The sequence below is a fragment of the Lynx canadensis genome, chromosome C1 (genome assembly GCF_007474595.2).
Source record: "Lynx canadensis isolate LIC74 chromosome C1, mLynCan4.pri.v2, whole genome shotgun sequence".
Taxonomy (NCBI): Eukaryota; Metazoa; Chordata; class Mammalia; order Carnivora; family Felidae; genus Lynx; species Lynx canadensis.
In genome coordinates this window covers 105,634,269-105,661,851 of record NC_044310.1, presented here as the reverse complement: position 1 = coordinate 105,661,851, position 27,583 = coordinate 105,634,269, and the positions used below count along the sequence as shown (strand labels likewise).

Below are 27,583 nucleotides of genomic sequence, written 5' to 3'. Positions count from 1 at the left end.
GGAGGGGGAAAAGCCACTGAGAGCAATTACGGTAACTCGGTGGCTAACGCAAAAGGACTTATTTACATATAATTTGCATGCTCAGAAACGTATGGAAATACCCGATATGTCTGTACTTCCTTTCTAACAGGTCATCCGCACCCGCCTGCTTGCCTGCTCTTCTCTCCTCTAGGGCGGCAGCCCGGTCCCTTATCCAGTAACTTTTACGACCTTTTCGGTTACCCAGCCTGGCACACGCTACCTCCTAGCCTTCGGAAGATTGACCCCTCCTCCCACCCGTAGGCTCCTCCCTTCCTCTTCTCCCTCTCCTGCTTTCAAAGGCCTCTTCCCCGCCCCCTTTTCTATTTCTAAACAGGCATGTTGCAGGCAGCTCAGCCGACTCCTTAGATTGCTATGGGATTGGTAGGGTCCTGAGCATCGAAGAAGCAGGAAGGCACATCCCACGAAGAGCTGCTGGGACTCACGAGAAGACTCGAGCCCTGCTGGGATTTTATTTATTATCTGTCTGTTATTTTTGGTCTTGCTTTTGTGGAGGGAGGGAGAGGAGGCTGTGCGGCTCGGTCGAACTTGAGGCAGCGCGAAGGTCCCCTCAGGCGGCGCCGAGGGCAGCCCCGAAGCCGGGGCCTGGCTCAGCCGCCGCGGCCGCTGTCAGGGAAGCGCAGGCGGCCAATGGAACCCGGGAGCGGCCGCTGCTGCTGAGGCGGCGGTGTCGGCAGCCCGACCCCGACCGCCCGCACCCCCTCTGCGGGGTTCTCCCGGAGGTAAGCGACTCCTACCCCGTGAGTCCCCCTGGCCCTTGTGAGTGGGGGTGAGGGGGGCCCTCTCCCACCCTGTCCCGCACAGCCTCTCCCCGCCCCCACACCTGGGTTCAACTACAAAACTGACGTCCTGGTGGCAGCTGCACCCCGAGTGTCTTCTCCACTCTTTTCCCTCAAGCCTAGGGTCCTCTTATGCTTTTTTGGCTTCCTCTTCTGTTTAGCTCCTCCCTCTGCCCCGGGGACCACCCCCCCCCCCCGTCCCTGTTGCCTCTGTCCCGAGTTATTTTCTATTAAATCATGAACCCTTTCCACATCAGGACACCTCTTGTAATGCCCACCCTTGTTTGCCCTTCCTCGTCATCTGTGTTCTCGCCCCAAACCTTTCCCACAGCCTCCGCCTTCATCCCCTTTCCTATTTTGCCCCTTTTCTCCGATGTGTTCGTGCAGCCCCAGCACTGGGTTCCACTTCCCCGTGGCCCTCTTCCTCTGTTTCTGATTCCATTACCTCACTGCCACCCACCCAGCTCCTGGCTTTCAAGAATTGTCTCTTTCTCTCTCCTTAAGGAATCTCAGGCCCTCATCGGCATTCCCAAAGTACCATTTGCATTGTACTTTGACCTTAATTCTTACCCTTCTTCTCTAGAGTGCTTTATGAGCCCTGTAACTTTCTTTAGCTTCCCTTTCATCCCTCCTCAAACCCCCCAACCTCTGGAGGTTTGTTCCTATAGAAGAGAAAAGATCTGACAGTGCCCCTTCCCATTTGGGATTTCCAACTTTGACACCTTCTGCCTCGAATTTCAAGGATTTTTCTGATCCTTGTGACACTTGATTTTGTTTTCCATGTGGTCTTCATGTGCTCTCTGTCACATTCTTCATCTTTACATACCACTTATTTCAGGATCAGCTAAACCTTGAACTGAGATAAAATGTGTTGGGAGGAGGGGGAGCCTCAGCTGTCTCACTCAGGCTGTTCTGGACAGAAGGGTGTTTCTGAAGGATGGAGCAAGTTTTGAAGAAGTCCCTATCAGATTACACTTTGTTGACTACTCAGGATCAGCCACTAGGAGGGATGAACAGGCCTGCATGGAGACTGAATGAGGTTGTGAGAAATTTTGTTTTGGATTACTTAATTTTAGGCTTGTCTTTAAGGCATCACAGAGTAGAGTGTCTTCCCACCCCTGTCCAGATCCAGGAATCAGTTTACTGTCTGTGGCTTACTGGAACTTACTGGAATAGTTTTGGTTGATTCTATAAGAGCTTAGGCCTGGGGTGGGGTTGGGAGGTAACTGGGAAAAGGAACATGAGACATTAGAAAAAGGTTGTACATTCGGAATCAGGATTCCTGGGTTCAGCATATGACTTCCTCACTTGACCTCTAGAGTGACCTTTTGGGGAGAATGGCCCACTCTGTGGGCATTGGTGTGTAATAGGCTATTTGTAGGATGTGGGTTAGGGGAAAATTAGACTTGGTTTATTTGTTTACAGAATATTATGGGTTTCTCAGACAAAAGGCACTTATTAGTAGTGGCTTAGCTGACCTAAGACTTTTCCTTCATTGTGGTCTCTCTGTTGGGTCTTTCTAGTTGCCAGCTGTGGTGATAAGTCCGTTTGAAAGAACTGAAATTACTGACCACCTCTTCTGTTCCTCATGGACTTGGTCCATAATCCAAATTTTATAGGTGGGAAGTATGTTTGTGGGAAAGCCCTTGGAGGGAGATGGCTGGAGAAGAACTTGGAAACATGCTCCCTGTGTCCATGTCTCCCGGCCTATGACAGTGAAGAGAGCTGGTGAAGTTCCATTCATCTTCCGACTCTAGGCTGTCTGAAAGTAATCATGCTTCCTCTTCCCCCTTCTTCCTGGTCTCCCTCCTTGCTCCTGAGCCAGAGCACAGCCTCCTCATCTCCCCTTTTAGGAGGACTTTCACTCTTTTCAAATACCCCCAAAGAGAAATCCTGTTTCCCCTAGCTTCCCTGCTTCATTCTCAGAGCTGGGTCCACGCCTCATGAGAACATGTTTGCCAAACGCCATCCAAAGCAGCAGATTGAAATTCTTTGATTTGGGGAAGAAGTTTGGGTGGAACCTTTCAGCAATTGGCAGGAGACAAGACAGGGCCTAGTCCAAGCACATTTGGGGCTTGCAACAGGGAGTAACAGTTCAGAGAGAGGTGAGTGCATAGGTTACTTTCTTTGCCATCTGTCTCTTTCAGCAGGGGCTCCCAGAGCTGGCTTGGACTGTCTGGCTGGAATCTGCCTACACCAGCTCCCATGGCCCTGCACAGAGACTTCTCAGCCTGATTCAATATTGACTTAACTACCCTGCGACCACTGCCCTCCCTACCCTCTTGCTGGTAGCTTGAGAATGCCCTCTTCCCTGATACCAACTCCCCACTGGGGCCTTGGGGAAGCACTTACCTGGTTCCTGCTCGGGCCTGAGCCTGCTTGACTGTTCAGCCCGGAGTTTCTACAGGGGAAAAATAGTACTCTGTCTCTACCTTATCCATTGAGGTCAAGGGGGAAAGATGAGCAGAGACCTTCTTAAAGGAAGGTTTGAGTTAGACTTTAAGATATAAGAAGAAACTTCTCAACAGCACAACAGGCAGCCTAGGGTGATGTGGAGTCTCTTTGGAAGAGCAACCTCTTTTTTTTTTTTTTTTTTATGTTTTTTTCAACGTTTATTTATTTTTGGGACAGAGAGAGACAGAGCATGAACGGGGGAGGGGCAGAGAGAGAGGGAGACACAGAATCGGAAACAGGCTCCAGGCTCCGAGCCATCAGCCCAGAGCCCGACGCGGGGCTCGAACTCACGGACCGCGAGATCGTGACCTGGCTGAAGTCGGACGCTTAACCGACTGCGCCACCCAGGCGCCCCAAGAGCAACCTCTTTTTTTTTTTTTTTTTTTTTTTTTATGAAATTTATTGACAAATTGGTTTCCATACAACACCCAGTGCTCATCCCAAAAGGTGCCCTCCTCAATACCCATCACCCACCCTCCCCTCCCTCCCACCCCCCATCAACCCTCAGTTTGTTCTCAGTTTTTAACAGTCTCTTATGCTTTGGCTCTCTCCCACTCTAACCTCTTTTTTTTTTTTTTTTTCCTTCCCCTCCCCCATGGGTTCCTGTTAAGTTTCTCAGGATCCACATAAGAGTGAGACCATATGGTATCTGTCTTTCTCTGTATGGCTTATTTCACTTAGCATTACACTCTCCAGTTCCATCCACGTTGCTACAAAGGGCCATATTTCATTTTTTCTCATTGCCGCATAGTACTCCATTGTGTATATATACCACAATTTCTTTATCCATTCATCAGTTGATGGACATTTAGGCTCTTTCCATAATTTGGCTATTGTTGAGAGTGCTGCTATGAACATTGGGGTACAAGTGCCCCTATGCATCAGTACTCCTGTATCCCTTGGATAAATTCCTAGCAGTGCTATTGCTGGGTCATAGGGTAGGTCTATTTTTAATTTTCTGAGGAACCTCCACACTGCTTTCCAGAGCGGCTGCACCAATTTGCATTCCCACCAACAGTGCAAGAGGGTTCCCGTTTCTCCACATCCTCGCCAGCATCTATAGTCTCCTGATTTGTTCATTTTGGCCACTCTGACTGGCGTGAGGTGATACCTGAGTGTGGTTTTGATTTGTATTTCCCTGATAAGGAGTGACGCTGAACATCTTTTCATGTGCCTGTTGGCCATCTGGATGTCTTCTTTAGAGAAGTGTCTATTCATGTTTTCTGCCCATTTCTTCACTGGGTTATTTGTTTTTCGGGTGTGGAGTTTGGTGAGCTCTTTATAGATTTTAGATACTAGCCCTTTGTCCGATATGTCATTTGCAAATATCTTTTCCCATTCCGTTGGAGCAACCTCTTTTTAAAAATTACTATCAAAGGTGGGGCGCCTGGCTGGCTCAGCTGGTGGAACACACCTCTTGACCTCGTGCTTGTAAGTTCAAGCCCCACGTTGGGTATAGAGATTACTTAAAAATATAAAATCTTAGGGGCGCCTGAGTGGCTCTGTTGATTAAGCGTCTGACTCTTAATTTTGGCTCAGCTCATGATCTCATGGTTTGTGGGATCAAGCCCTGCACTAACAGTGTGGAGCCTGCTTGGGATTCTTTCTCTCTACCCCTCCCCCCACACTCATGAGCTCCCTCTCTAAATAAACATTTAAATAAATATGTAAATAAATAAATGTTTGAAAAATTATTATCAAAGGCAAACATATACTGGGTAACAAATCCAGTGGCACTTTTATGATGAGATCAACAGTTCCTTTCCATTCATCCCTACTCCTATTCCTTTAATGTCTTCATTATCACAATATTTGTTTCTGAAGGTTAGCACTGTAGCATTGGATAAAATGCTTGTGCCTCTATTTCTTGATTTATTAATTGTAACAAAAGAGGATTGAACTTTAGAGGAATTGCACTTCTCGTTTATATAATTGTCACTTTTATTTATTAGAAGCCTGTGTAACTATAAATAACATATGTGACCCTCCCTTTCTTTTCCATGAACTTGTAAGGGTCTCTACTTTTTTAATGTTTTATTTATTTTTGAGAGAGAGACAGTACGGGCAGGGGAGGGACAGAGAGGTAGGGGGGACACAATACGAAGCAGGCTTCAGGCTCTGAGCTGTTAGCACAGAACCCGATGCTGGGTTCAAGCCCACGAACCGCGAGATCATGACCTGAGCTGAAGTTGGACGCTTAACCGACTGAGCCCCCCAGGCGCCCTGTAACAGTCCCTTTCAGCTACTCACCTTGTAGGATTAAGATAGTGGCTTCACTACCTTTTTTTCTAATTCACATGATCCATCTCAAAGGGAGGGAAATTGAGCTTGCCAACCTGCTTGGAAATTCAGATGTTCTCTTAAGACTATTCTATGAAAATACAGGAACATGTAAAAACATGAGGTTTGGTTTGAACCAATCCATATTTATCTATTCCCCCAAGAAGGGAATGGTGGTTAACTGGGTGAGAGGATTGATTTGGGACTTTTTACCTCCTATCCTAGCAGAGGCCAATCCAGGAAGGCCTTTAATGGAGACCAGTACAGGGGTGGAAGGTTGTTGCTTAGAATCTTTTGAGAAGTGGGAAACCAGGTTAAACATCCCCTCCCCCTAGAGGTTTTGCAGAGATTTACTTAAATCCTAGGTCACATAGAACACATGCATGTATAGCTTTTCTGTCTGCCCCTGCTGCGCTCTGCCCTGAACGGCCGCCTGATGCTCAGATGAGGATTCCCTACATTGCCCAGACAGTAAGCTGTGGAGCCCAGTCAGTTTTTAACACCCCCCACTCCCATCGCAGTGCCTAGAAGCCAGCTGCTAGACTGCGGCAGGGGAGGCATTTTCAGTCCCCTTTATCTAATTGGAAGGACAGTTTAGATTCCCAGTGTGAAATGTGGGGCTCAGTTGTTTGAACATCTTTGAGAGCATAGGAGCCATTTGATACTAAAGATTTGGATTTTCTTCTCTTTTTGCTTATTCTCTCTCTCTCTTTTGAGAGAGAGAGAACATGCAAGTGAGAGGGGAAGAGGGAGAGAGAACCTTAAGAGGCCATTCTCAGCATGGAGTCTGACTCAGCGCTCGATCCCATGACCCTGGGATCGTGACCTGAGCTGAAATCAAGTCAGATGCTCAGCAGACTGAATCACCCAGGCACCCCTCTTTTTTCTAATTCTCTTACAAGGGGAAGGGTGATGAATACAGGACCTGTTTCTTCGTTTCTTCTTTAGCTTTCTAGTCCTTTCCCTTTCTTTAAAATGGTTACTTACCAAAGCTATATTGTCTTTGCTTTTGAAAAGGAATGAATTGATGTTGAAGACCATATCAAGATTTAGGTTTTAGAAAATCCTTTTCCTGTTTCTTATTGTCTAAATTGGCAACTCAACACCTCCTTCCCCCCATGACTTGCTTCAGATGCAGGCAATCCCTGAGGCTCAAAGAGGCCAGGGAGGTCCACCTCCAGTTTGGTAGTTTCTAGTGGCAGAGCCTCCTACATAGGAGAAGAATCCAGTTTTCCTGCACCTCATGACACTGGTTCCCTAGGGAATAAAGACTGCTAGATGGGGGATCTGTTCAGTGAGGAGTCCCCTGAGTACTGTGATGTGGGATTCCTGGCTGAGCCCTGGGATTAAAAAAAAAATAATGGCAGGCTTACCTCCCTTGCTGGTGCCAGTAACAATCCCAATTGTGATCAATGTGGGCAGGCATCTGCTGCAGATCCTGGTGAGGTCTGTGGTGCTAAATGTGGGAGATTGTCTGAACTTCACATCTCTCAGAAGTTTTGAAAAGTGGATTTTAGGAGCTTTTGGTGACTTGGAAGTCTCTGGAATACAGGGAAGGGGAAAGATGTGCCACTCATAGACAGATTGAGGAAACAAAGTTAGTTGCATAAAACAGTTGAAGCTGTCATGTGAGTTTTTCAGCAGACCTAAAAGGTAGTGGTCTCAGTTGAGTTAGAATGACCCTCTGCTCAGAGAACCCTGCAAAGGTGTGGCAAGGGGAGATGAAACTTCCTTATGACTCCTGTGTCACCTAAAGCTGTGAGTAGGGACAGATCCACCTAGGCAGCCATGCTGGTTCTGCTGTTCAGAGGATGCTGCCCAATTTTAGGAGAGATAATGAACAAGTTGCCAAATTTTTACTGATTCCGAGCTCAAGCTGCATCGGAGAAATTAAATTCAGGGATGGGAACTTCTTGTTTGACAGAGTTGGGAGAAAGATAAACCGAAGAAGCCTTTTTTGGTGATCTCTGAGAACAGAAGAGTTCCTCATCTGTCTTCCAGCAAGACTTCAATGGGGACTGCTGGGAGGCAGGGAGCTGGGCTATAATAGTATTGGCAGAGCAGAATAGCTTTGACTTTTAATGTTTTAGAGGTTCAGGAAGAGGCCCTGGGAGGGTGGCAGTGGAAAATGGGGCTTCTCAGTGTGATCAGAGAATTTGTATCTTGAGCCTCTTTTCACCTACCCAAAGTCCTATGTCCCCAGATTCACAAGCATCCAAGGTGATGTCACTAATAGTTGGAAATTACCTGCATTCCAGCTCTACAGTAGATTCTGCCTTCCTCTTGCTCATGCTCTTGAGTTTATCTTAGATTCTGTGTTTTCATGAAGGGGCCTCTGAGCCCATTGCTTACTACAGTCAGACTCTGGAGCTGGGTTGAGCTGACATTAACAATTTGCCTCTCCCAGTCCCCGTTTTGAAATTTCCTTCAATTGTGCACTAACTCTTCTGATGTGGATTCGGTGAGGCTCTGAAGAACCGTTCTAGGAGAGCAGTGGCTTTTGTCACTCCAGAGAGGGCTTCTTGGTGATGTGATTCCTGTTCCTCCCTGTAGTTTGCATGTTATAGACCCATGAGCTCTGGCCCAAGTTCTTTTTTTTCTCTCAGCCCTTCCAGTTCTTGAAGTGTGTGTGTGATAATGGGGAAAGTAGTGTCGGGGTAGGAGAGAGCTGTCATAAATGTTTTGGAGGATTCTCAGACAACGAGTGTAACTCAAGTTCACTTTCCTTACAAACAGTATATGCGTGCGCACACACACACTTGCATGCGTGTACACTGTTTACTAGCCTGTTAGGTGATTGGGAGTCACCTAATATTTATTGACTGCTAATGTGTGCCAGGGACTGTGCTAGATCCTTCTACACACATGAAGTTATTCCACACAGTAACAATGAGAAATAGATGTTTTTCCCATTTTCCAGTTGAGGAAACTGAAACTCAGAAAATAGATGGTTTGCATAAGATTACACATTTCATAATGGCAGAGCCAGGATCTTGAATCCCATCCCAGCCTATTTGACTCCAAGTTCAGGAGTCTTTCCACTTTACTTCAGCTACCACAGCACTAGAGAAAGAGAGAATGGTGTCATGAAGTCAGACAAGCAGAGAAATGACACACTTCTGCAGAGTTGATGATGGTTGTTTTAGAGCTGTTTTCTTCTAAGTGAAGCCTGGATATTATTTGCTGGCCCTATTCCTTGGAACTTTGAGTCTAAAGAGAAGGTAAAGTATCTGTGATTAGAAAAATATATGAAGGGGCGCCTGGGTGGCGCAGTCGGTTAAGCGTCCGACTTCAGCTCAGGTCACGATCTTGCGGTCCGTGAGTTCGAGCCCCGCGTCGGGCTCTGGGCTGATGGCTCAGAGCCTGGAGCCTGTTTCCGATTCTGTGTCTCCCTCTCTCTCTGCCCCTCCCCCGTTCATGCTCTGTCTCTCTCTGTCTCAAAAATAAATAAACGTTAAAAAAAAAAAAAAAAAATTTTAAAAAAGAAAAATATATGAAGACTTTGATACTAAATAAAGGTGAGATGCTTAGGACCTGTGTATGGAGTGTTATATGAGTAAGGAAATAACAGATTAAAGAAGAAAAGAAAAAGGTTATGGGCAGGCATGTCAGGGAAGACCCAGAAAGAGTACAAAGATAGAAAAACATTTGAAGAGTTAGAGACAAGGGAGTAAGACGAGAATTGCTTCTCAGTCTATCTGCAGAATGTATACACCTATACAAACATAACATGTAAAGCAACATTTTGCAAATACAAGGTAGGAACAGAGGCTAAGCCGAGTAACTAAGTGCAGAAGGAAGGAAGAGTAATGTGATCAGCCATAGAGGTAGGAAGGGGAGGCTCCATGGGAGATGGCTTGTCGTCTGATTTTGAAGAAGTCCAGGAAGACAAAAAGAGGAGGGGCCTGGGAAGGTTTCATGGTGGGCAAAGGAAGACCCAAGGATGCCACCACTAACTGGTGTGTATGTGTCTCCCTTTCTGTTCCTTTCTCTCTCCTTCCTCCTCCAGCTTGGAAGCTCGAAGTCTGGCTGTGGCCATGGGAGACATGGTGGTGGAACCTGCCCCTCTGAAGCCAATCTCTGAGCCCACTCCTGGCCCACCAGGGAATAACGGGGGCTCCTTGCTAGGCGTCATCACGGAGGGGGTTGGGGAACTATCGGTGATTGACCGCGAGGTGGCTCAAAAGGCCTGCCAGGAGGTGCTGGAGCAAGTCAAGCTTTTGCGTGGAGGTGTGGCCGTCTCTAGCACAGGCACCCCACTGGAGCTGGTCAATGGAGATATTTTGGACAGTGCGATCCGTTGCCTGGATGATCCACCTTCCCAGATAAGGGAGGAAGAAGATGAAATGGGGGCCACTGTGGCCTCAGGCACAGCCAAGGGAGCAAGGAAGCGGCGGCAGAACAACTCAGCCAGACAGTCCTGGCTCCTGAGGCTGTTTGAGTCCAAACTGTTCGACATCTCCATGGCCATTTCCTACCTGTACAACTCCAAGGAGCCTGGAGTACAAGCCTACATTGGCAACCGGCTCTTCTGCTTTCGCAATGAGGATGTGGATTTCTATCTGCCTCAGTTGCTTAACATGTACATCCACATGGATGAGGATGTGGGTGATGCCATCAAGCCCTACATCGTCCACCGTTGCCGCCAGAGCATTAACTTTTCCCTCCAGTGCGCCCTGCTGCTCGGGGCCTACTCTTCAGACATGCACATTTCCACTCAGCGACACTCCCGTGGGACCAAGCTCCGGAAGCTGATCCTCTCAGATGAGCTGAAGCCAGCTCACCGGAAGAGGGAGCTGCCCTCTCTGAGCCCAGCACCTGACATGGGGCTATCTCCCTCTAAAAGGACTCACCAGCGCTCTAAGTCTGATGCCACCGCCAGCATAAGCCTCAGCAGCAACCTGAAACGAACAGCCAGCAACCCCAAAGTGGAGAATGAGGATGAGGTAAAATGCCTGGAAGGGGCAGTGGGGCAAGGTGGCATGGAGACAGGATGTCTGACATACAGTTCCTCTGTCCTTTTCTCTCCTTCCCTCTGTTTCATTTCACTGATAAAAGCATGGGATGTCAGAGTGGAAAAAGACCTTAGGATTCATGTATTCCAACTGCCTCATTTTACAAAGGAAGAACTCAGAGACCCAGAGAGATAAAGTGACCTCCCTCAGGTCATATAGCTAATAGCAAGACTGACACTCCTGACTCTGCCCGGGTGTTTTTACTCAACTTCCCTGCCTTTCCATTAACTGTTTACTGAGAACTGTGGCAGAGACCCCTCCCACCCTGGCTTGATAGATACCTGGGGTATCTACCAGAACCTCTCAGAGCAGCAGCCATAGGGGAGGAAAAGGGATGGTGTGTGTGCTGGAGGGAAGGCGTGTTAAATACAGCCTTAGCTTCATTCTCCTGGTCCCTCCTCCTCATAATCCCTCTGCCCCACTCCCAGTGATCCTGCTTTTTGTCGACTTAAGAGTAAGGTTTATTCCCTGTCACTGAGGCATCTGCAGAATGCCCTTGTGCCTGCCTTTCCTCCAGAGAAGGGATGTCTTGCTGGGATCTTTCACTTTGCATTTGGGAGAAGCACAAAGGGAAGAGGAAAGTAGTCTTGGTGTGGAGTAAATCTTGGGCATGCCCAGAGGCTTGTCAGAGACTTGAAGGCTGGAAAGAGGAGAAGGCTGCAGGAACAGCTGGGGGTGTCCGGTTTAGGACCCAGAGCAGGGAGGAGATAAGCACATCAGTAGGTTATGCCCAACTGCCATCCCATGTCTGGACAGATAGCTTGGGAAGTTGCCAGGGGACAACCAAGTGTCAGTGACCTGGTGTCCCAGCCAGACAATGGTGCTCCAGTACCCCCTTCTGACTCACCACCATCCCGGCTCTCGTCCTGGCTGCCAGCCCAGCCTACGAAAGAAGGGAGAAAAGAACAAGGAATTTGCACTTGTTGGAAAATGCATATAGCCATGGTGCTGGCATGTGCCCCTGTGGGGCACATAACCCACCCACGGTTTTGATACAATGAGACTTCTTTCAGCTTCTTTGAATCAGAGTGACTAAGGAAGGGAGAAAGCAGGAGGGACAGAGACTACAGAGCCTGCTTTCTGGAATTTTGGGATTTTGTTACAATAGTTTAATAATCGTGAAGCCAACAGAGCTAACATTTATTGAGCATCTATTATGTGCCAAGCATCATGCCAGGTACTTTACGTTTCATCCTCACAAAGTCCTAAGAGATGGGGATTATTTTACCATTGGGGAGACAGGTTTAGAGAGGCGAGGTGATTTGCCCAGGGCTGCTCAGCCAGGCCTCAGTTCACAGCTGGTACTCCTCCATCATTCAGCCAGGCCATCTTGCTTACTTCTCAGCATCTGTTTTCCTAGGCCCTCAGCTGTCTGAGTCGACCTGGGGAAGAATGGCCTAGGCCTTAGCCATCTAGGTTTCCACAGTTCCGTGCACAGGCAGAAGAGCTCAACTGTTCTCAGAACCAAAATGGACCATTTCCTTTTCTGGTTGAGCTTGGCAGGGAAGTTCAGAATCATGAAGGGTGGTTGTTACAGAACAAGAAGAATCATTTCGATCTGGTGGGACTACGGTCATGAAGGGTTTGGGAGCTCCTCTTCTTGGGCTCAGGCCCATAGCAGTGTGTGTGTGAGCAGCTGGAAGTGAGCCCCTTGGTGCCTCCTGTCAGGCGTGGCTTTTCTCTGTGTGCATTTGATGGTCCTCATCTTAGGATCAGAAAAGCTGAGGCCTCAGGGCTACTCTGTGCTGGTCCTTGATCTCTCTTCCTTGGTTCTAACTCCTTCCCAAGATGCAATCATGAATGACTCTGAGACCTAGGTATTCTGTTAAATCCTCTGGGATGGCTTCTCTGGCTGCCATTCTTTCCAACCTGGCACCTTATCGTGGGTCACTAGATCCAGGAAAGGAAGGAGATACCCCATCCCTAGGCATTCCTGGGTTATCTGATGCTGGCAGAATGAGATACCTGAACCCACTGTGCGTTCTTAGGAAACGTGAGAGCAGGAGTGAGAGAATAAACATGAATATCTCTACGGGTCCAAGCACTGGCGTCTGGCACAGAGGTCTCTCCAAACCCCTTTGTCAATTTGAGGATACATCTGTCAAGGCCCAATACCAAGGGAATGGGTTTGCCTCCTCCTCCTCCTCCCCTGTTATGCAACATTCATTCACTCAACAAATGAGGTTGTACAGTGTGCAGAGTGTCCAGTGCCAGAGGCAGTGGGGGCTGGCCTGTCCCTCCAGGAACTTGGAATGTTGAGACCCCATTATCCGAGAGACCATTTAGTGTGGGACTCCCGATTTTGTTTCATGAAACTTCACTGAATTCATCAGTTCTAACAGTTTTTTGGTGGAGGTCGTGACTCTCTTGAAAAGCTGTCTCCTGCGTATAAGGAGGAAGTCACCAGCTTACTAAACAAAGCACGAAATTATCTAAAGAGAAGCTCTGGAGAGTAAAGTGAGGCCGCACAAGAGGCGGCCCTGGGGCTGCTGGTCTAGCTGTCCCCCTGCCCGGAGTCTCCCTGCAGTCTTCCCCTCCCCAGATGTCACACAGGGTTCTGTTTTCCTCTAATGATGGGTCTTTTCCACTCTGGACCACAGCAGCCAAGGGCTCTAGCGCGGATTTCTCCCACCCCTCACCATTTCAGCCCCTAGGACGCACCGCTTCAAAGCAGTTTTTGTCAGCCTAACCAGAGGACTCTGCTCAGGTGGTTTTCCTTCCCGTTTGTAACCAAAATGCTGGACATTCTGACCTAGAGTAGGGGCCCAGGGAGCAGAGATGATTTAGGTACCACCCCCACTCCACACCCCGTCCCCATACAATGACAGTCCTAGTAGATGAGCTTTGTCTTTTCAGGACTGCAACCTTTGTACAGAGAAATCTGCTGCGTGTCACACTGGAAACCCCGGTGGGCCTTCCAGCCTGATGCGGTGTGATGTCAGCTTCTTGGCCTTAGCTTTTGTCCTGGAGCTGACTCAGTATGAGTGACTCAAGCCTACAGAGTAGGACAGATATACCTCCCTTCCCCCAGGGCTGTTAATGAGTCAGACAGGGCCCGTCCGTGGAAGACTCAGCTGGAGTGTTGCTCACGGAGCCAATATCCTGCCTGCTGTTTCTTCCCCAGCCAGCTCATAGGTAGAAATTGAGCCACTAAGTCAGAACAGACTCTGGCATCCTCCTCACTGCCTCAGCTCTCCCTCCCACCTCTGCCTACCTACCCAAAGCAGAGGAGTTGTTGCCTTGGGAGAGTGTTTGGCTTGCCTTCTCCCTCAAAGTGCCCTTCTCCCCAGATCCTTCAAGGAATGATCTGCCTGTAGGACCTCCAGCTAGAAGAGAATGTAAACCATGGAATGGAATTAAGTAGATGCTTGACATCCTGATTGCAAAGTAGAAGCTCAGTGACCACTGCCCTCCTGCCCCGGGACCTCCCAGGGCTTTGTCTCCTAAGGCCAGGCCCCTGCCCTCCTGCAGGTTGGTGCACAGGTATTGCCCCTTTGTCCCTGCCCTGGGAGACCTTGGCGACAGAACTCAGGATGGGTCTGTGCGTGAGCTGCAACAGAGCCGCTGGAGGAGAGTTTGACCACTAGCCGTTTCCCCTGATTTGCTCTAGACACCAGTAAGACACAGGGTGAGATTTAGACAAATCCCCTCACCTGGGACCTGGATGGCTGCTACCCAGCTGCTCAGCTTTCTCAGGTGGATGCAGCTAGGGCCAGCTCCCCAACTTGGGTCCAAGAATTGTAATTTATTGAGTGGGGCATGAAATAACCTGATAGGAAGCCTGCGGAGGTTTGATAGATAGAGTCATCCCCTCCTTTATGCCCAGCAGCATCTAGCCCTGAGGTGTCATGCTCATGGCTCTGGAGTGTCCCTTGTCACCTGCTTCAGTGTTGGGACTGGTCTTCCCAGGGTGATAATGAGGCTGATTGGAGAGGAGACACCCTTGACACTGAAAATTTAGCTTTTCTCCTTCCTCCTTGCTGTTTCCAAGAAGCTGGAGGAATGCGGGCTTTCCAGTATGGGGGCCACACAGCTTGTTACATTCAGTCCCTTTGTGGTGGTTTCCACAGAGAAGACTCTGGGTGGGAGCGCATGAGTGGACTGAGTGGACGAAGAGAAAGCAGGCAGCTTGCCAGGGCAGTTACCGCCCTGAGGCACCCAGATGTTAGAGGGAGAGCTGGGTTCAGGCAAGGAGAGAAAGGCAGAAAGTGAAAAGCACAGGCCCTCTGTCTCTTCAACCCTTCTTTTACGAAGGTCTGAGCTAGCAGCCTTCCAGTGTCTCCCACAAGTGTCAAGAATTGGGGCAAGTGGTGTTTCTGGGTTGACTTTCTCCTGTTAAAGCAGCAAGGTAGAGATCACAAGAGAAGCTGTTATGATCCAGGTTGGAGCTAAATTCTTTGCCTTTGTCTCTCTCCCCTCCCTCCCTGCCCCTCCTCCTCCCTTTGCCCTCTGGCCCTTTCCCAGGAGCTCTCCTCCAGCACCGAGAGTATTGATAATTCATTCAGTTCCGTAAGTGGGGCCAGGCTGGGACTGGGTGGCAGGCTCCCCCTGTGGCCGCATTTCCTCTCCGTCCCCAGGTCTTCTGAGTCCCCAGGCCAAGGCTGGAGTTAAAAGGTGCCTTTTTTTCCTGGGAGAACCGCCTCTCCCACCCGGCCTCCCCAGCCTGGAGGAATCCCCCGTCCTTTGCCTCTAGTACCCTGAGTCCAGGTGGGGCCTTCCCCCAGATGCACCTGGGATGCAACATGACTCAGCCCCTGTTCCTGGGTCTCTAGAGAAAACAGCTGGGAGAGAGGTAGAATTTACCCCTGGATTCACGCCAAGAGCTGTTTGGCAGAAACCCCCAGGATCCTGTTTCCCCCACCCAGAACCCTTTCCCTATGGCTTCTGCCATCAGACCATCAAATATTTATTCAGCCCTTCTAAATGCTAGCCCCTGTGCTGGGGGAGCAGACTCCAAAAGTAAACAGGATTTGGCCTGAAGGAAAGTTTTACCTCCCCACAGCTGGTTTTCTTTTTTAGCTTCAACCACCTTTCTTCCAGGTCTGAGTTCTTCCCTTTCCCAGCTCACTGCCAGGAGGTTCCTTAATCTGCATTCTCCTTTCTTGTTCCCTCTGGACTAACCCCGTGACCCTCTGATCCCACAGGGTCTTGGACCTTGTTGCTGGGCAGAGACGTGAGAGGAAATGCTGGACCCTCTGGGAGTTTGGATGATTTTTTTACATTTTCTTTTTGATTTATCTACCCAGTCAATTTTCTCCGTTCTGTGCTGATTTCCTTTCAATCATGATTCCTATCTCCTCCCATGTGGCAGAGCCTCTTTCGAGGCCTGGGGTCACATCTCCAACATACTCAAGGAATGTAGGGGCCCCCGACCCAAATGCTGATTGGAGGATGGGAAGGAATTCTGCCTTTTCTAATCTAAGATGACTCTGAATTGGTTGGGGTGGAGAGTCCTTGGAACAGTGACCATTTGCCACCTGAGTGGATGGATTAGGGGATCAGGATGAATGAAGGAGTGAGTCTCCAAATTTCCTCGTCCTTTCTTTTGCTTTCTCCATGGGCCCCTGTGATATTTCCAGGGGCCACAGAAGCCCAGTTCTGCTCTCTTCCTGTCTTTATCTCTTTTCAACCCTGTTTCCCAGAGCAACCCTGATTGATTCTGATACCCTGTTTCATTATTGTGTGGAGCCCTGAGCCAGCCCCTCTGTGGGGCAGAGGCTGAGAGATGAGCTGTTCCTTTGAACCCTGGCCCTTTGCACATGCAGAGATGGGCCTGGTACTGCCCAGCTTTCAAAAGAAGCTCTTCTTTGCAGTGTAAGGGAGTGAGGGTAGAAATTCTCAATTCTCAGGAAACTAAACAGGACCCACAGAGAGGGAGAAAAAGGCCTGGTGAGTGAAATACTGTTTCTACCAGAAGAGGAGATACTGTTCTTACATAGCTGAGGGGAGCTGGGATGGGGCTGCTGGTTGGCTACCTTGATAAAGTGCCCTTATGATAGAAGGACTTGGACTGGGAAAAGAGCCCTTCTTTGTGTCCATCTTTCCTCCTACTCCCACCTCCCTCCCCAGGCAGACTTTGCCCTTTCTGAGAATGACGAAGTACCCAGCCTGCTAACCAGCCTGCGGAGCCAGGCCCACAGCAGGGAGCTAATAAGGGGACGCTAGTCCCTGAGAAGGGGGAAGAGGACCTAAGGAAGAACCACTGAAAGAGATAGGCCTTCAGGGCCCTTGGCAAGGGCTGAAAGGAGCTATTGCTTTCTCCACCCACCTCCCCGCACCTCCCTCCCTCCATCTCCTTTTTCTGTCCCCATAGATTGTTCCTTCATTAATGCAAAGTCTACTCCCATCTCCTCCTCATCCCCTGCATGTGCAATGACCCCTTGTAAGAGACCGTGGGGTGGACCAGGGGGATGCCATGGAAGGTAACAGAAGTCATTTGAATGGTGTAAGTCCTCCTTCTTTGCAAGGGGACATAGTGACTCAGAGCTCCCCTCCCCAGCCGTGTGGGCTCTGGCAGAACCCTGCAGCAGAGACTCAGCCCAAGAACCTTGAGCCGAGTGAAGCATGTCAGGTGTAATCAGCTCTTCTCTCCGTCCGCTCCACCCATCTTGAAACCTTGGGACAGTTCCTAAGGAACTCAGGGCCAAGAGAAGAGGGGTGCCTCCCAGTGACCCACATTCATGCCCTCCTCCCACCCAAGAATCAGCCTGTGGAGGAGTGGGCTGGCTTTTCTACGTACTCCCAGCTCAGGTTGTCTGGGGTGGAGTGGTGGGATCTGCTACCAGTGCTGAAAGGTAGCTCTTTCCCTAGGGTTCAGACATTGGGATCCCTGCCCTGCACGGCCAGGAGTGACTGAGTGGGTGGCCCACTTTTTTCTATGGTCTCTTCACTGTCTTTTACTTCACCCCAACCCCCTGTAGCCCGTCAGACTGGCTCCTGAGCGAGAATTTATCAAGTCCCTGATGGCAATTGGCAAGCGGCTGGCCACACTCCCCACCAAAGAGCAGAAAACACAGCGGCTGATCTCAGAGCTCTCCCTGCTCAACCATAAGCTCCCTGCTCGAGTCTGGCTGCCCACTGCTGGCTTTGACCACCACGTGGTCCGAGTGCCCCACACCCAGGCTGTTGTCCTCAACTCCAAGGACAAGGTAGGTGGACTCTGGCCCAAACCCATCCCTACATTTGACTCTTCTCCCATGGTTGTCCAGGTTTGTGTGTATGCCCAGATATGCTGCACCAACATCCTGGATTCCTTCACGGTTCATGTGCGCCTGTCAATCTTGACTTTACCTCAATGCTGTTGTGATCCTGGGGCCATCTTGTCCCCCTTCTTGGGCCTTTTTTCTGGTCCCAGAGAGGCCTAATCTTTCTAGTCCTCCTCTTCCCATGGTCAGGAGAGAGTTGCTCTCCAACCTCCTTCCAGCCCATCTTTAACTCTTAGGCTTTCCAGGCACAGTGACAGTGGGAGTAGAGAAATCTCTTGTTTCTAAGACCTTCTCTCATCACAGTGGGTAGGGAGGAGAGAGAAGGATGCCAGACACACGTTGGAGAGAATTAGCTGAACTTGCGTGCTGATTGGAACGAGTACTAAGGTTCGGGCTTTTTCGGAAGAAGTATTGAGGATTAGAACCCTGCTTGGAACAGCACCCAGCTTTTCCCCAGTCTCTTTGTCTATCTTTAGGACAAGCCCCCAGAGGCTTCCAGGCCTCTTTGATGGTGATAGTCAATAGTTTTGCCTAAGTGCATCATCTGTACATGTGGGAGCTCAGCTGAAACATTCATTCATTCATTCATTCATTCATTTATTTATTTTTAAAAATTTTATTTTGAAGTAATCTCTACACCCAACATGGAGCTCAAACCCACAACCCTAAGATCCAAGAGTCACATGCTCTTCCAACTGAGCCAGCAGGCGCCCCTCAGCTAAAACATTAAAAAAAAAAAAACCAAAACCTGTGCATGCTCTCACGCAAATTCTTGAAATGCGTGTTCGCAGGACAAGTTCCTGCCCTGAATGTCGTGTTCACAGTGTCAAGGGACTGACAGGCAAGGGTTGGAGCTAGGAGTGGGCAGCTAGAAGGACAGTGTTAGCAGAGGGGAGATTTGGGAGACGGTGGAGCTAAGTGGCAAATACTGGTCTCACACCCACTGCACCCCACCCTGCCAGGCTCCCTACCTGATCTATGTGGAAGTCCTCGAATGTGAAAACTTTGACACCACCACCGTCCCCGCCCGGATACCTGAGAACCGAATTCGGAGCACACGGTCCGTGGAGAACCTGCCCGAATGCGGTATCACCCATGAGCAGCGGGCAGGCAGCTTCAGCACCGTGCCCAACTATGACAACGATGACGAGGCCTGGTCGGTGGATGACATCGGCGAGCTGCAGGTGGAGGTGAGGGAGCTCCCAGGAGGTGGTACTAGGGCCCAGCACCCGTTCTCCAGGAGCTTTCGTTATATTTGAGACAGGACCACACACCCTGAGAGGCAGGCTGAGGCAAGTGCCCATACGAATGAGCTAGGTAGTAACGGGGATGAGGGGAAAGGCTCTGGACAGAGCTAGTCTGGAATATTCAGGTGGAGCTCGTTTTCCTGCTGAAGGAATTTAGGTTAAATATAAGGATGAATTCCTAAGCCCAAGGAGTGAGGGAAACTTAGAGTATTTATTGAACATTTGCTATATAAAGCTGTCTTATGGAAGCAGAGAATGATAAGTCATACATTCATTCATTCAAGAAATATTTATGGACCTTCTTTGTGCCAACCTTGAGTGCTGTGTGCTAGTGAGCACAATGGCCCCTGCCTGCAAGGAGTTATGACCTGAAAAGACAGACGACAAGACCAGTCAGCAGGTAGCTGTAGTCAGGCGAGACCCCAGTTGTGCTGCAGAGGGCAGGGCGTTATCGGGAGCACCTGAGGGTAGAGGTAGGACTTACTACAGACTTGGGCCTGGGCACACCTCAGATGATTTCCTAAGGAAGTAATAGGTCAATGGGGGCCTGAAGATGGGTAGGAATTTACTGGACGGAGCACTCCTGGCAGAGGGAGTAGCAAATGTGCAAAGGCTGGAGGACAAGAGAGCTCGGCCCGGTTGAGGAACTGAAGGACATTGTGTGTGACTGTGATGTGTGGTGTGGGTGAGAAGTGGTGAAGAAGGAGGCTGGAGAGGTTGGCATGGGCCCGGTTGTAGGAAGGATCCTATCAACCATGGAAAGAAACTTGGACTCTCGTGCAGAGCCAGAGCCACATTTTATGGAGGACTGTGACACAACCACATTTCGTTTTGTGAAGACAGACTCTCTGTCCTTGAGCTTACAGTCCAATTAGGGAGACTGGACACAGACATCTAAGGGGAAAATTTTTGTTTAGGATATACAACAGGGCAGTGTGCAGTAAGTGCCGAGTGGAGTTGAGGAGAAGGGATCCACTGCGAAGGAAGGAGAAGGGAAAGGCCTTGCTGTGGACCCTGGGGTCTGGTAGAATAATTTGTATTTGAGAGAGATGGGGAAATAAGACTGAATGGCTGAGACTGAAGAAATGGTCAGAGACGACTAGTCGAGAGAGGCTCTCTTCTCTCCTAAGGGAGAATGAGGCCGAAGCTGTGGACAACACCTAGTAGAAGGCCTGAAGTCCAGCTTTCTGTGGCCGTTGTGGCGGGGCTGTGCAAACTTGAGCACACTTGGGGTCTTCTGAGAACTTGTTAAAAGTTCAGACTTCCAGATCCCATTCCCAGTAATTCTACTTCAGACTGATGGCAGGAAATAGGAGTCTGTGTTTTAGCAGCGTACCAGGCAATTCTGATGCAGGTAGAGTCCACGCCTGGAGAAACACTGCTGTAAGGCCTGTGTGAGTGCCTAGGCATTTGGGGTCCAGGTGGCGAGGATGGCATGGAACCAGGGCAGTCTTTTTGGAACAGCATCCATAAGGTGGTGGGGTGATTGTGACACAGAGGCAGCAAGCAGGCAGAGTGGCTGGAGGAGTAGATGACAGAAGCGAGGCCTGTGCTTGGCACTTCTGACTTGTGGTCCCCTCCTCTCTCAGCTCCCTGAAGTGCACACCAACAGCTGTGATAACATCTCCCAGTTCTCTGTGGACAGCATCACCAGCCAGGAGAGCAAGGAGCCTGTGTTTATAGCAGCAGGGGACATCCGGTATGGCCAGGCCACCACCCTGCCCCTTGTTCTTCCTCCCTCTCAGGCACTGCCTGTCTCCGTCCCCTTCCTGTGTGTCAGCCTGTCTTTCCCTCTTCTCTCTCCTTACTCTATCCTTGTCCTGAGACCACAAAACTTGAGGCAGTGAAGGTGCAGGTTGAGAAATTATTGGGCTACCACAGAAGGACGTTACATTTTAAGAGGACTCCAAAGGGGTGAAAGCACCAGAGGAAGGAATTAGAACAGCGTTTCTCGGACCCAGTCTGAGGACTACACGTGTCAGAATCAAGGGAGAGGGGAGGAGAGCTTGCTGGAAACACAGATGCCAGAGCCACACCTGATCTGACTCAGAGTCTCGGTGGAGGAATGGGGCCTGGTAACCTGCATTGCAACATGATTAGAAACCACCAGGTTAGCAACACTCTCAGCCCAGGTTTCTAGCTCTGTGTGCCCGGAGTCAAGGAAAGAGTACAGGAAATTCCGGCATTGACAGGGACGTGAGGCTCTGGGGTGTCTCCTCCAAGCAAATGATATAGTTTCTTCCTGCTAGACGGCGGCTCTCGGAGCAGCTGGCTCATACCCCCACAGCCTTCAGACGAGACCCAGAAGACCCTTCTGCAGTTGCTCTCAAAGAGCCCTGGCAGGAGAAAGTAAGGTGAGTCAGGTGGGAGTGATCTCTAGGCCCTCCCAGAGCTTGCAGGTGACCCGGGACTCACCGCACCCCCTGTCTTGTCCATCAGCCTCTCCCAAACCATCAGGCTCCCAGGCTTCTGAGTCCTTGCCTTGTGGGGAGTTTGATCTGGACTTCGGGCAGAAGCAGTGTCTGTCCTCTCCTGGCATCACCTTTTGCTTTTGCCTCTTTCTTCACAGGCGGATCAGAGAAGGCTCCCCCTATGGCCACCTCCCCAATTGGCGGCTCCTGTCAGTCATTGTCAAGTGTGGGGATGACCTTCGGCAGGAGCTCCTGGCCTTCCAGGTGTTGAAGCAATTGCAGGTAAGAAGGGGCAGGGGGGACAAAGGTGAAGAGCCAGCTGAGGTGAGCGTGCAGGTTGTCCCACAGGGCGCTTGCTGGGGCCCAGCTTTCTGCCCGGGGCTAACTTGGATGCAGACACAACTTGAGCTGGTGCTCCTTCCCCAGTGCACTTCCCCAGGAAGTACAACCATGGGAACAGCTCCACAATGACCCCTCGTGGCTTTTTCGTGGCCCGTGTCTGCTGTGATCCCTGAACTTTGGGGGCTGGGTTTGTCCTTTAGTCTCCGGACTGGCCTGTGGCAGGTGGTTTGCAGTGTGCTGTCGATCCCCTGAACCTTTGAATTGGTCGCCTGCAAGCAGCTTCGCCTATTTCATCCAGTTCTTTCTGAAAATATTGTCATTTTCTAGGGAGGGCTTTTCTGCACCTAAATCCTTTCTTTGCCTTTTTGGGGCTTTCTATCTATCCGATGCTTTTCTCACATACCTCCCTGTGTATTGTTGGGCCCTGGACTTCTTTCAAACCTCCCTGGTCCTCAGTGGGATCAGTGGGTTTTTTACTCACTTGAAGATCCAGAATCCAAAACCATGGGGACTGTCCAAGGTTGAGGTCAGAGGGGGATTTTAACCTCCTCCCCCAGTTTGGAAAGATGATAGTCGCATGCCTCTGTGTCTCCTCACAGTCCATTTGGGAACAGGAGCGAGTGCCCCTGTGGATCAAGCCATACAAGATCCTTGTGATTTCGGCCGACAGCGGCATGATTGAACCAGTGGTCAACGCTGTGTCCATTCACCAGGTGAAGAAGCAGTCACAGCTCTCCTTGCTCGATTACTTCCTGCAGGAGCACGGCAGTTATACCACTGAGGCATTCCTCAGTGCCCAGCGCAATTTTGTGCAAAGTTGTGCTGGCTACTGCTTGGTCTGCTACCTGCTACAAGTGAAGGACAGGTGGGTGAACTCCTCATCCTAACCTCGGCCTTTCATGCGTGTTCTCACTCTTCCCCGCCTCCTGTTGCCTAGATGTCAAAGTGGAACGAACAGCACAGTTGAAGCAGCGACGTGTTTGCGCGCGGGTTCAGCAGGGAGGCAGACTGACAAGTACTAGGATACAGAGGCGGAGACCTGAAGGACCTAGGGGAGGAGCAAGGGATTGAGCAGGCAGTGTCTTGAAGGATGAGGAGGACAAGGCTAGAGGGCACTGTGGGGCAGGGACTCTCCAGGAGAGGGACCAGCCCAGTGTGCTGAAAGCCGGGGCCACGCTGCCTGGCAGAGGGAGCAGAAGGCACCGCAGGTAAGCCGAGGCCAGGTCGGAGGGCCTCCCTTGTGAGGCCCAGGAGCCTCAGTCTGCAGGCACAGGAGTGACAGAGTCCAGTCTGTGTTCAGTGACCGTTTGGTGACCGCCCCTGTGGCGCTGAGGGTGAGGCTGGACTCATCCGGGTCTTCAGCAACAAAGCAAGAGGTACTGAGGCCCAGCCTGAGGGTGGTGGCGACGGTGACAGAGAGCAGGAGACAAGATGCATGTGAGGGACATGGTGGACACAAAGTTTTGCCTCCCAGCCCCATACTCCCTTTCTTGTTCCAACACATGACTTCCAAAGCTTTTAAGTGTCTGTTGTTTCCCCCAGAGTGGTCATTTCTTTCAATATCACATTGAACTTTGTGAGGTCCGACTTCACCTATAGGTGAACAACGTGTTGTACAGAGATAGTTACCCCTGAGAAAGTCTGTCTTAGAGAGTCTGTCTCCGGACAGTGAGTGACTCAAGGTCAGCACCCTGAATGTTCCTGTGACTTGCACCTCTCACTAGATAGAGGGCAGCCTCCTGGAAAGACAGGTGTGCAGTGGCCTGAGCTCCTAGGGCTCCCGGTAACATGGCAGTGTGTGAAGATCTAACGGGATGTTTAACAGAAATCTCACATCCGTTAAGTACCTTTCATGGCCTGGCATTCTCGTATTAAAAGCCAACGAAAACCTTGTGAGGCAGGCGCTTCCCCCAAGGGAAATGAGGGTCCAGGAGCTTTCAGGACCTCTGCCTATTCTACCCAGGCAGCCCTACAAAGGAACCCAGCAGAGGCTCTGCATGCACAGGCCAACGGGAAATGTGATTATTTGTAAGGATTTTGGTTGCAAGCTTTAGACTATCCCTGAAGAAGTAGGATTTTGAACCCAAGGCCCAGAGAGCCTGGAGCTGAGCCCCGGATTAAGTGGGGGTGGCAGGTGGGCAGGTGCTAGTCAGGCCTTTGAGCTTTCCTGTAGGAAACTAGTGTGTTTGGAAGAGTAGAGATCATCCTTTAAAGAGGGTGAGGGGTCAGGCAGCTGATAAGCCTTGTAAAATAAAGAGCAGATGTCATCAATCTGTGAATGGATCAGCCACTGGAGAGAAGTGGTGACAGTGAACCATGTAGAATCAGGTGTAAGATCTCCTTAACTGCTGCAGAGAGCCCCGGACCACCTTGCAGCGGAGTGGATTCCAGCATTTGAGAGAAGCCTCCCCTCCATAGCCATGGGGCCGTGGGCATGAAATTCCCTTCTCTTGGAGCCTCTGTTTCCTCACCTGTACAATGAAAGGTTGGACTAGGACATCTAAAACCCTTCTCACTCCCAAGACTGCCTGTATTGCTAAATTTGTAATGCTTTCCCCAAGGGGGAAGGACTGAGGTGGGACTGACTCCCCCTCTCTTCCCTTTTTTAGCCAGTCACACCAGACCTAGAGAAGGGGGCTCCAGACTAGGAGCTCTTAGCCTGCCAAAGCCTCTGTTGACACTGAGAGAGAGGGTCAGTTAGGCTGAATGGGCCGGGCTCACATGCTTGGCATGCTAACTGTTCCTCCTTCTGCTGGCCATTTTGGGGGGATCACGGAGACCTGGGATTTCTCTCCCTCTAACTCTTCTTCCTGCAGCTAGCTTGTAATAATTGTCTCCGGAGATTTTTTTTCTTTTAACGTTAGTGATCTTACCATGTAGTTAGAATCTCCTGCTCAGAGCCCCACGCTATTTTACACGTACACTCTGCTCAGCCTGTGCTCTTATAGTGGGGCTCTGCTCTGCAAGGGGCTGACAGGAATTACCATGAAAATACAGGTAAAGTATGTTCTGACTAGAGGCCTCCCACTGAGCAGAGGGCTTGGCCTCTGAGACAGCTGGCTGGAGCTAGAGACCTTTCCTTGCCTCCAGGTGCTCTATTTGGGATCAGTTTGGATGCCAGAAGCATGATTTTTGGAAAATGGGGATATTCTTAAACTGTTTTCAGTTGTTAATGCAATTTCAAAAATAATCATAATACAATTTCAGATTCCACGGCCTTTGATAGCAGTTTACTTTTCTGATTTCCCTTCTTTCCGCTGTTAGCTTTAGGTCCTAGGAGGTTGGGCCCAGAGTTCTAAGCAGCAACAAACGTGGCAGGAGGTGCCCCTGCCTGGTATCACGTGGCCAGTGTGTTGCATCTTGAGGCTCCCGCCTCAGTCAGACTTACTACTGCCTCTTTCTCTCCTCTGCCCCCTCCTCAGACACAATGGAAACATCCTTTTGGATGCAGAAGGCCACATCATCCACATCGACTTTGGCTTCATCCTGTCCAGCTCACCCCGAAACCTGGGCTTTGAGACGTCAGCCTTTAAGCTGACCACAGAGTTTGTGGACGTGAGTCAGGAAGGAGAGGTGCCTCACTGTGTCCTTTCTCTGTCTTGGGAGAGGGAGCTATGGGCTCCCCCCAAATTAGGGACAAACAACAGAAATGGCAGCAAGTCAGGGTGAGGCTGGATGTCCTGGGAGGCTTCCTGCCTGATAAGAGAGCGGGGAAGTCATGGAGTTTGGCGTGTCTGCCCCGACGGAGGGGGTCCTGGCTGGCTTATAGGACACTGAGCCCTGTGCACACACAAGTGTCCCTTCACAGGTGATGGGGGGCCTGGATGGCGACATGTTCAACTACTACAAGATGCTGATGCTGCAGGGGCTGATTGCTGCTCGAAAGCACATGGACAAAGTGGTACAGATCGTCGAGATCATGCAGCAAGGTGGGCTGGGAAGAGGCCGTATGTTTGGGGACAGGGCAATGCCCATAGTGCCTCAGGGTTCCCACTCATATTGGGGCCCTGGAGCATGGAACTTCCAAAAAGTGGATTCCACCTCAAGACGGGGTGGGGGGGGTACTCCCAGAGGGTTTCCAGCTCCCATGATCTAGTGCCATTCTTCCTTTGGGACATTCCTCCTGATTCCTGATAGAGCTGGAGGGGAGGTGGGAGGGTATGCAGGGGGTGGTGCACAGGCCACAGAAACCACCCTCTAGGCACACTCAGGGAAAGAACAGCATCCCTCCCTGTCTCCTGTCCCTTGTCGGCCTTAGCTTGTTTCCTTCCATGTCTCTGACTCTTTTCTTTGCCACCCCATGTGTTTCTGGTTACCACTTTCCCCCCTGCTGGCCCTTGACCACACACTGCCCTGTCCCTAGGCCCCTTCCCTGTCCCAACACTGCCCTCTCCTGCTGAGCTGGAAGTATTCCCTCGGCTCTCCTCTTGATCCGCTCCCACGGAGCCATCTCCTGGCCACCTCGCCCTCCTGTCCCAGATCCCTCCTCTCCCAGCTCTTCTGGGCCCTGTCTCCCATCTCCCTTCTCAAGGCTGCAGTGCACACTGGGCTAAGCTGCCAGTGTCCTCCTCCTCCCCGCCCCTGCCCCCACCCCACAGGTTGTCGCCGTTGCTCAGGAGCATCCCCGTCTGGCCCCGTGATGACGGTGGCCCAGATCATCTGTGAGTGTCAGACGTAGCATAGGCATTGGCCTGCGACCAGATAAGTGCCCAGCTCAGGGCCCGTTCCCCAGACCCTCTCCCCAGCCTTTCCTCTGGGTCCCGCCCTTGGCGAGATGGTGCTGGTCCTCTCCCCTTCTGCCCTCATGCAGCACCTGGAGGGCCTGAGGAGTGTGGGGTGCAGATGGGCTCAAGACGGAACTCCCCTTCCCAGGCAGAACTGTGTCCGCAGCCAGGGAAGGTGCTGAAGTGGGAGGGGAGGGCCTCGGCAGACAGCCCATGACCCGCGCCCTCGCCACTCCCCCAGGCTCTCAGCTGCCTTGCTTCCACGGTTCCAGCACCATCCGCAACCTGAAAGAGCGCTTCCACATGAGCATGACCGAGGAGCAGCTTCAGCTGCTGGTGGAGCAGATGGTGGACGGCAGCATGCGGTCCATCACCACCAAGCTCTACGATGGCTTCCAGTACCTCACCAATGGCATCATGTGAACTGGGCCGGCAGGGGTGGGGGACCCTCCCGGGAGGAAGCCCCGCCCGCCCATGGGAAATGGAAGGCAAGAAATACAGAGGATCATGTGGTAACTGTAGAGCTTGCTGGGAGTGGGAGTGCCAGCAGCGGCAGGGCCCAGACCTGCCAGGACCTCCCCTCCCGACAAACTGCAGGAAACTGCAGGACTCGATGCCCTCCCCCTCCGGAGGAGAGGCGACAGATGGGAGGGACACTGGGGCCTTTCTGCTCCTCACCAGGGTCCACAAGGTTCTTCCCTTAGGCCATCCTTGCTGTGTTCTGGGCCCCAGGAAGGGGGGAGGGTGGGGACAGTAGGTTCTTGGTACTTAGGACTCCTGTGGTTGCCCTTTGGCTGTGCTGCTGCCTGCCTCTGTCCCCTCCTAGCGGCTGGCTCTGACGTAGGGTCCTGCACGCGTGGTGGTTCCCAGTCCCGGGGTCAAGGGCAGGAAGGACTGGGACCCCTTCTGTGGATGAGGGGATCAGCCTAGCCACAGGGGATTCCTTGGCCTGATCCCTCCCCCACATCCGGGGAAAGAACTCTCAACTTTTTATTTTAATTTTTGTTTGAAATAAAGTCCTTAGTTAGCCATCTGTGTCATTACTGGGTTGTGTTTTTTTCAGGGGTTGGGGGGGAGGGGGATAGGT

The 27,583-nt window shown here is 50.8% G+C and overlaps 1 protein-coding gene across 4 annotated transcripts; it reads left to right on the top strand.

Moving 5' to 3' along the window:
* The first annotated feature begins 217 nt into the window (after positions 1–217).
* Positions 218–27,527, top strand: PI4KB (phosphatidylinositol 4-kinase beta). 4 transcript variants are annotated; one of them, XM_030327793.1, is made up of 13 exons: positions 218–761; positions 9,562–10,498; positions 15,032–15,076; positions 17,488–17,715; positions 18,735–18,962; positions 20,609–20,718; positions 21,269–21,373; positions 21,589–21,712; positions 22,372–22,637; positions 25,195–25,327; positions 25,581–25,701; positions 26,371–26,433; positions 26,738–27,527. In XM_030327793.1, exons 2-13 carry the CDS (start codon positions 9,590–9,592, stop codon positions 26,917–26,919), a joined length of 2,514 nt encoding a protein of 837 aa, XP_030183653.1. In that variant the 5' UTR covers positions 218–761; positions 9,562–9,589; the 3' UTR covers positions 26,920–27,527. The 4 variants fall into 4 exon arrangements, with proteins under 4 accessions (XP_030183653.1, XP_030183654.1, XP_030183655.1 ...); XM_030327794.1 differs by lacking the exon at positions 15,032–15,076; XM_030327795.1 differs by lacking the exon at positions 26,371–26,433.
* Positions 27,528–27,583: the final 56 nt, after the last annotated feature.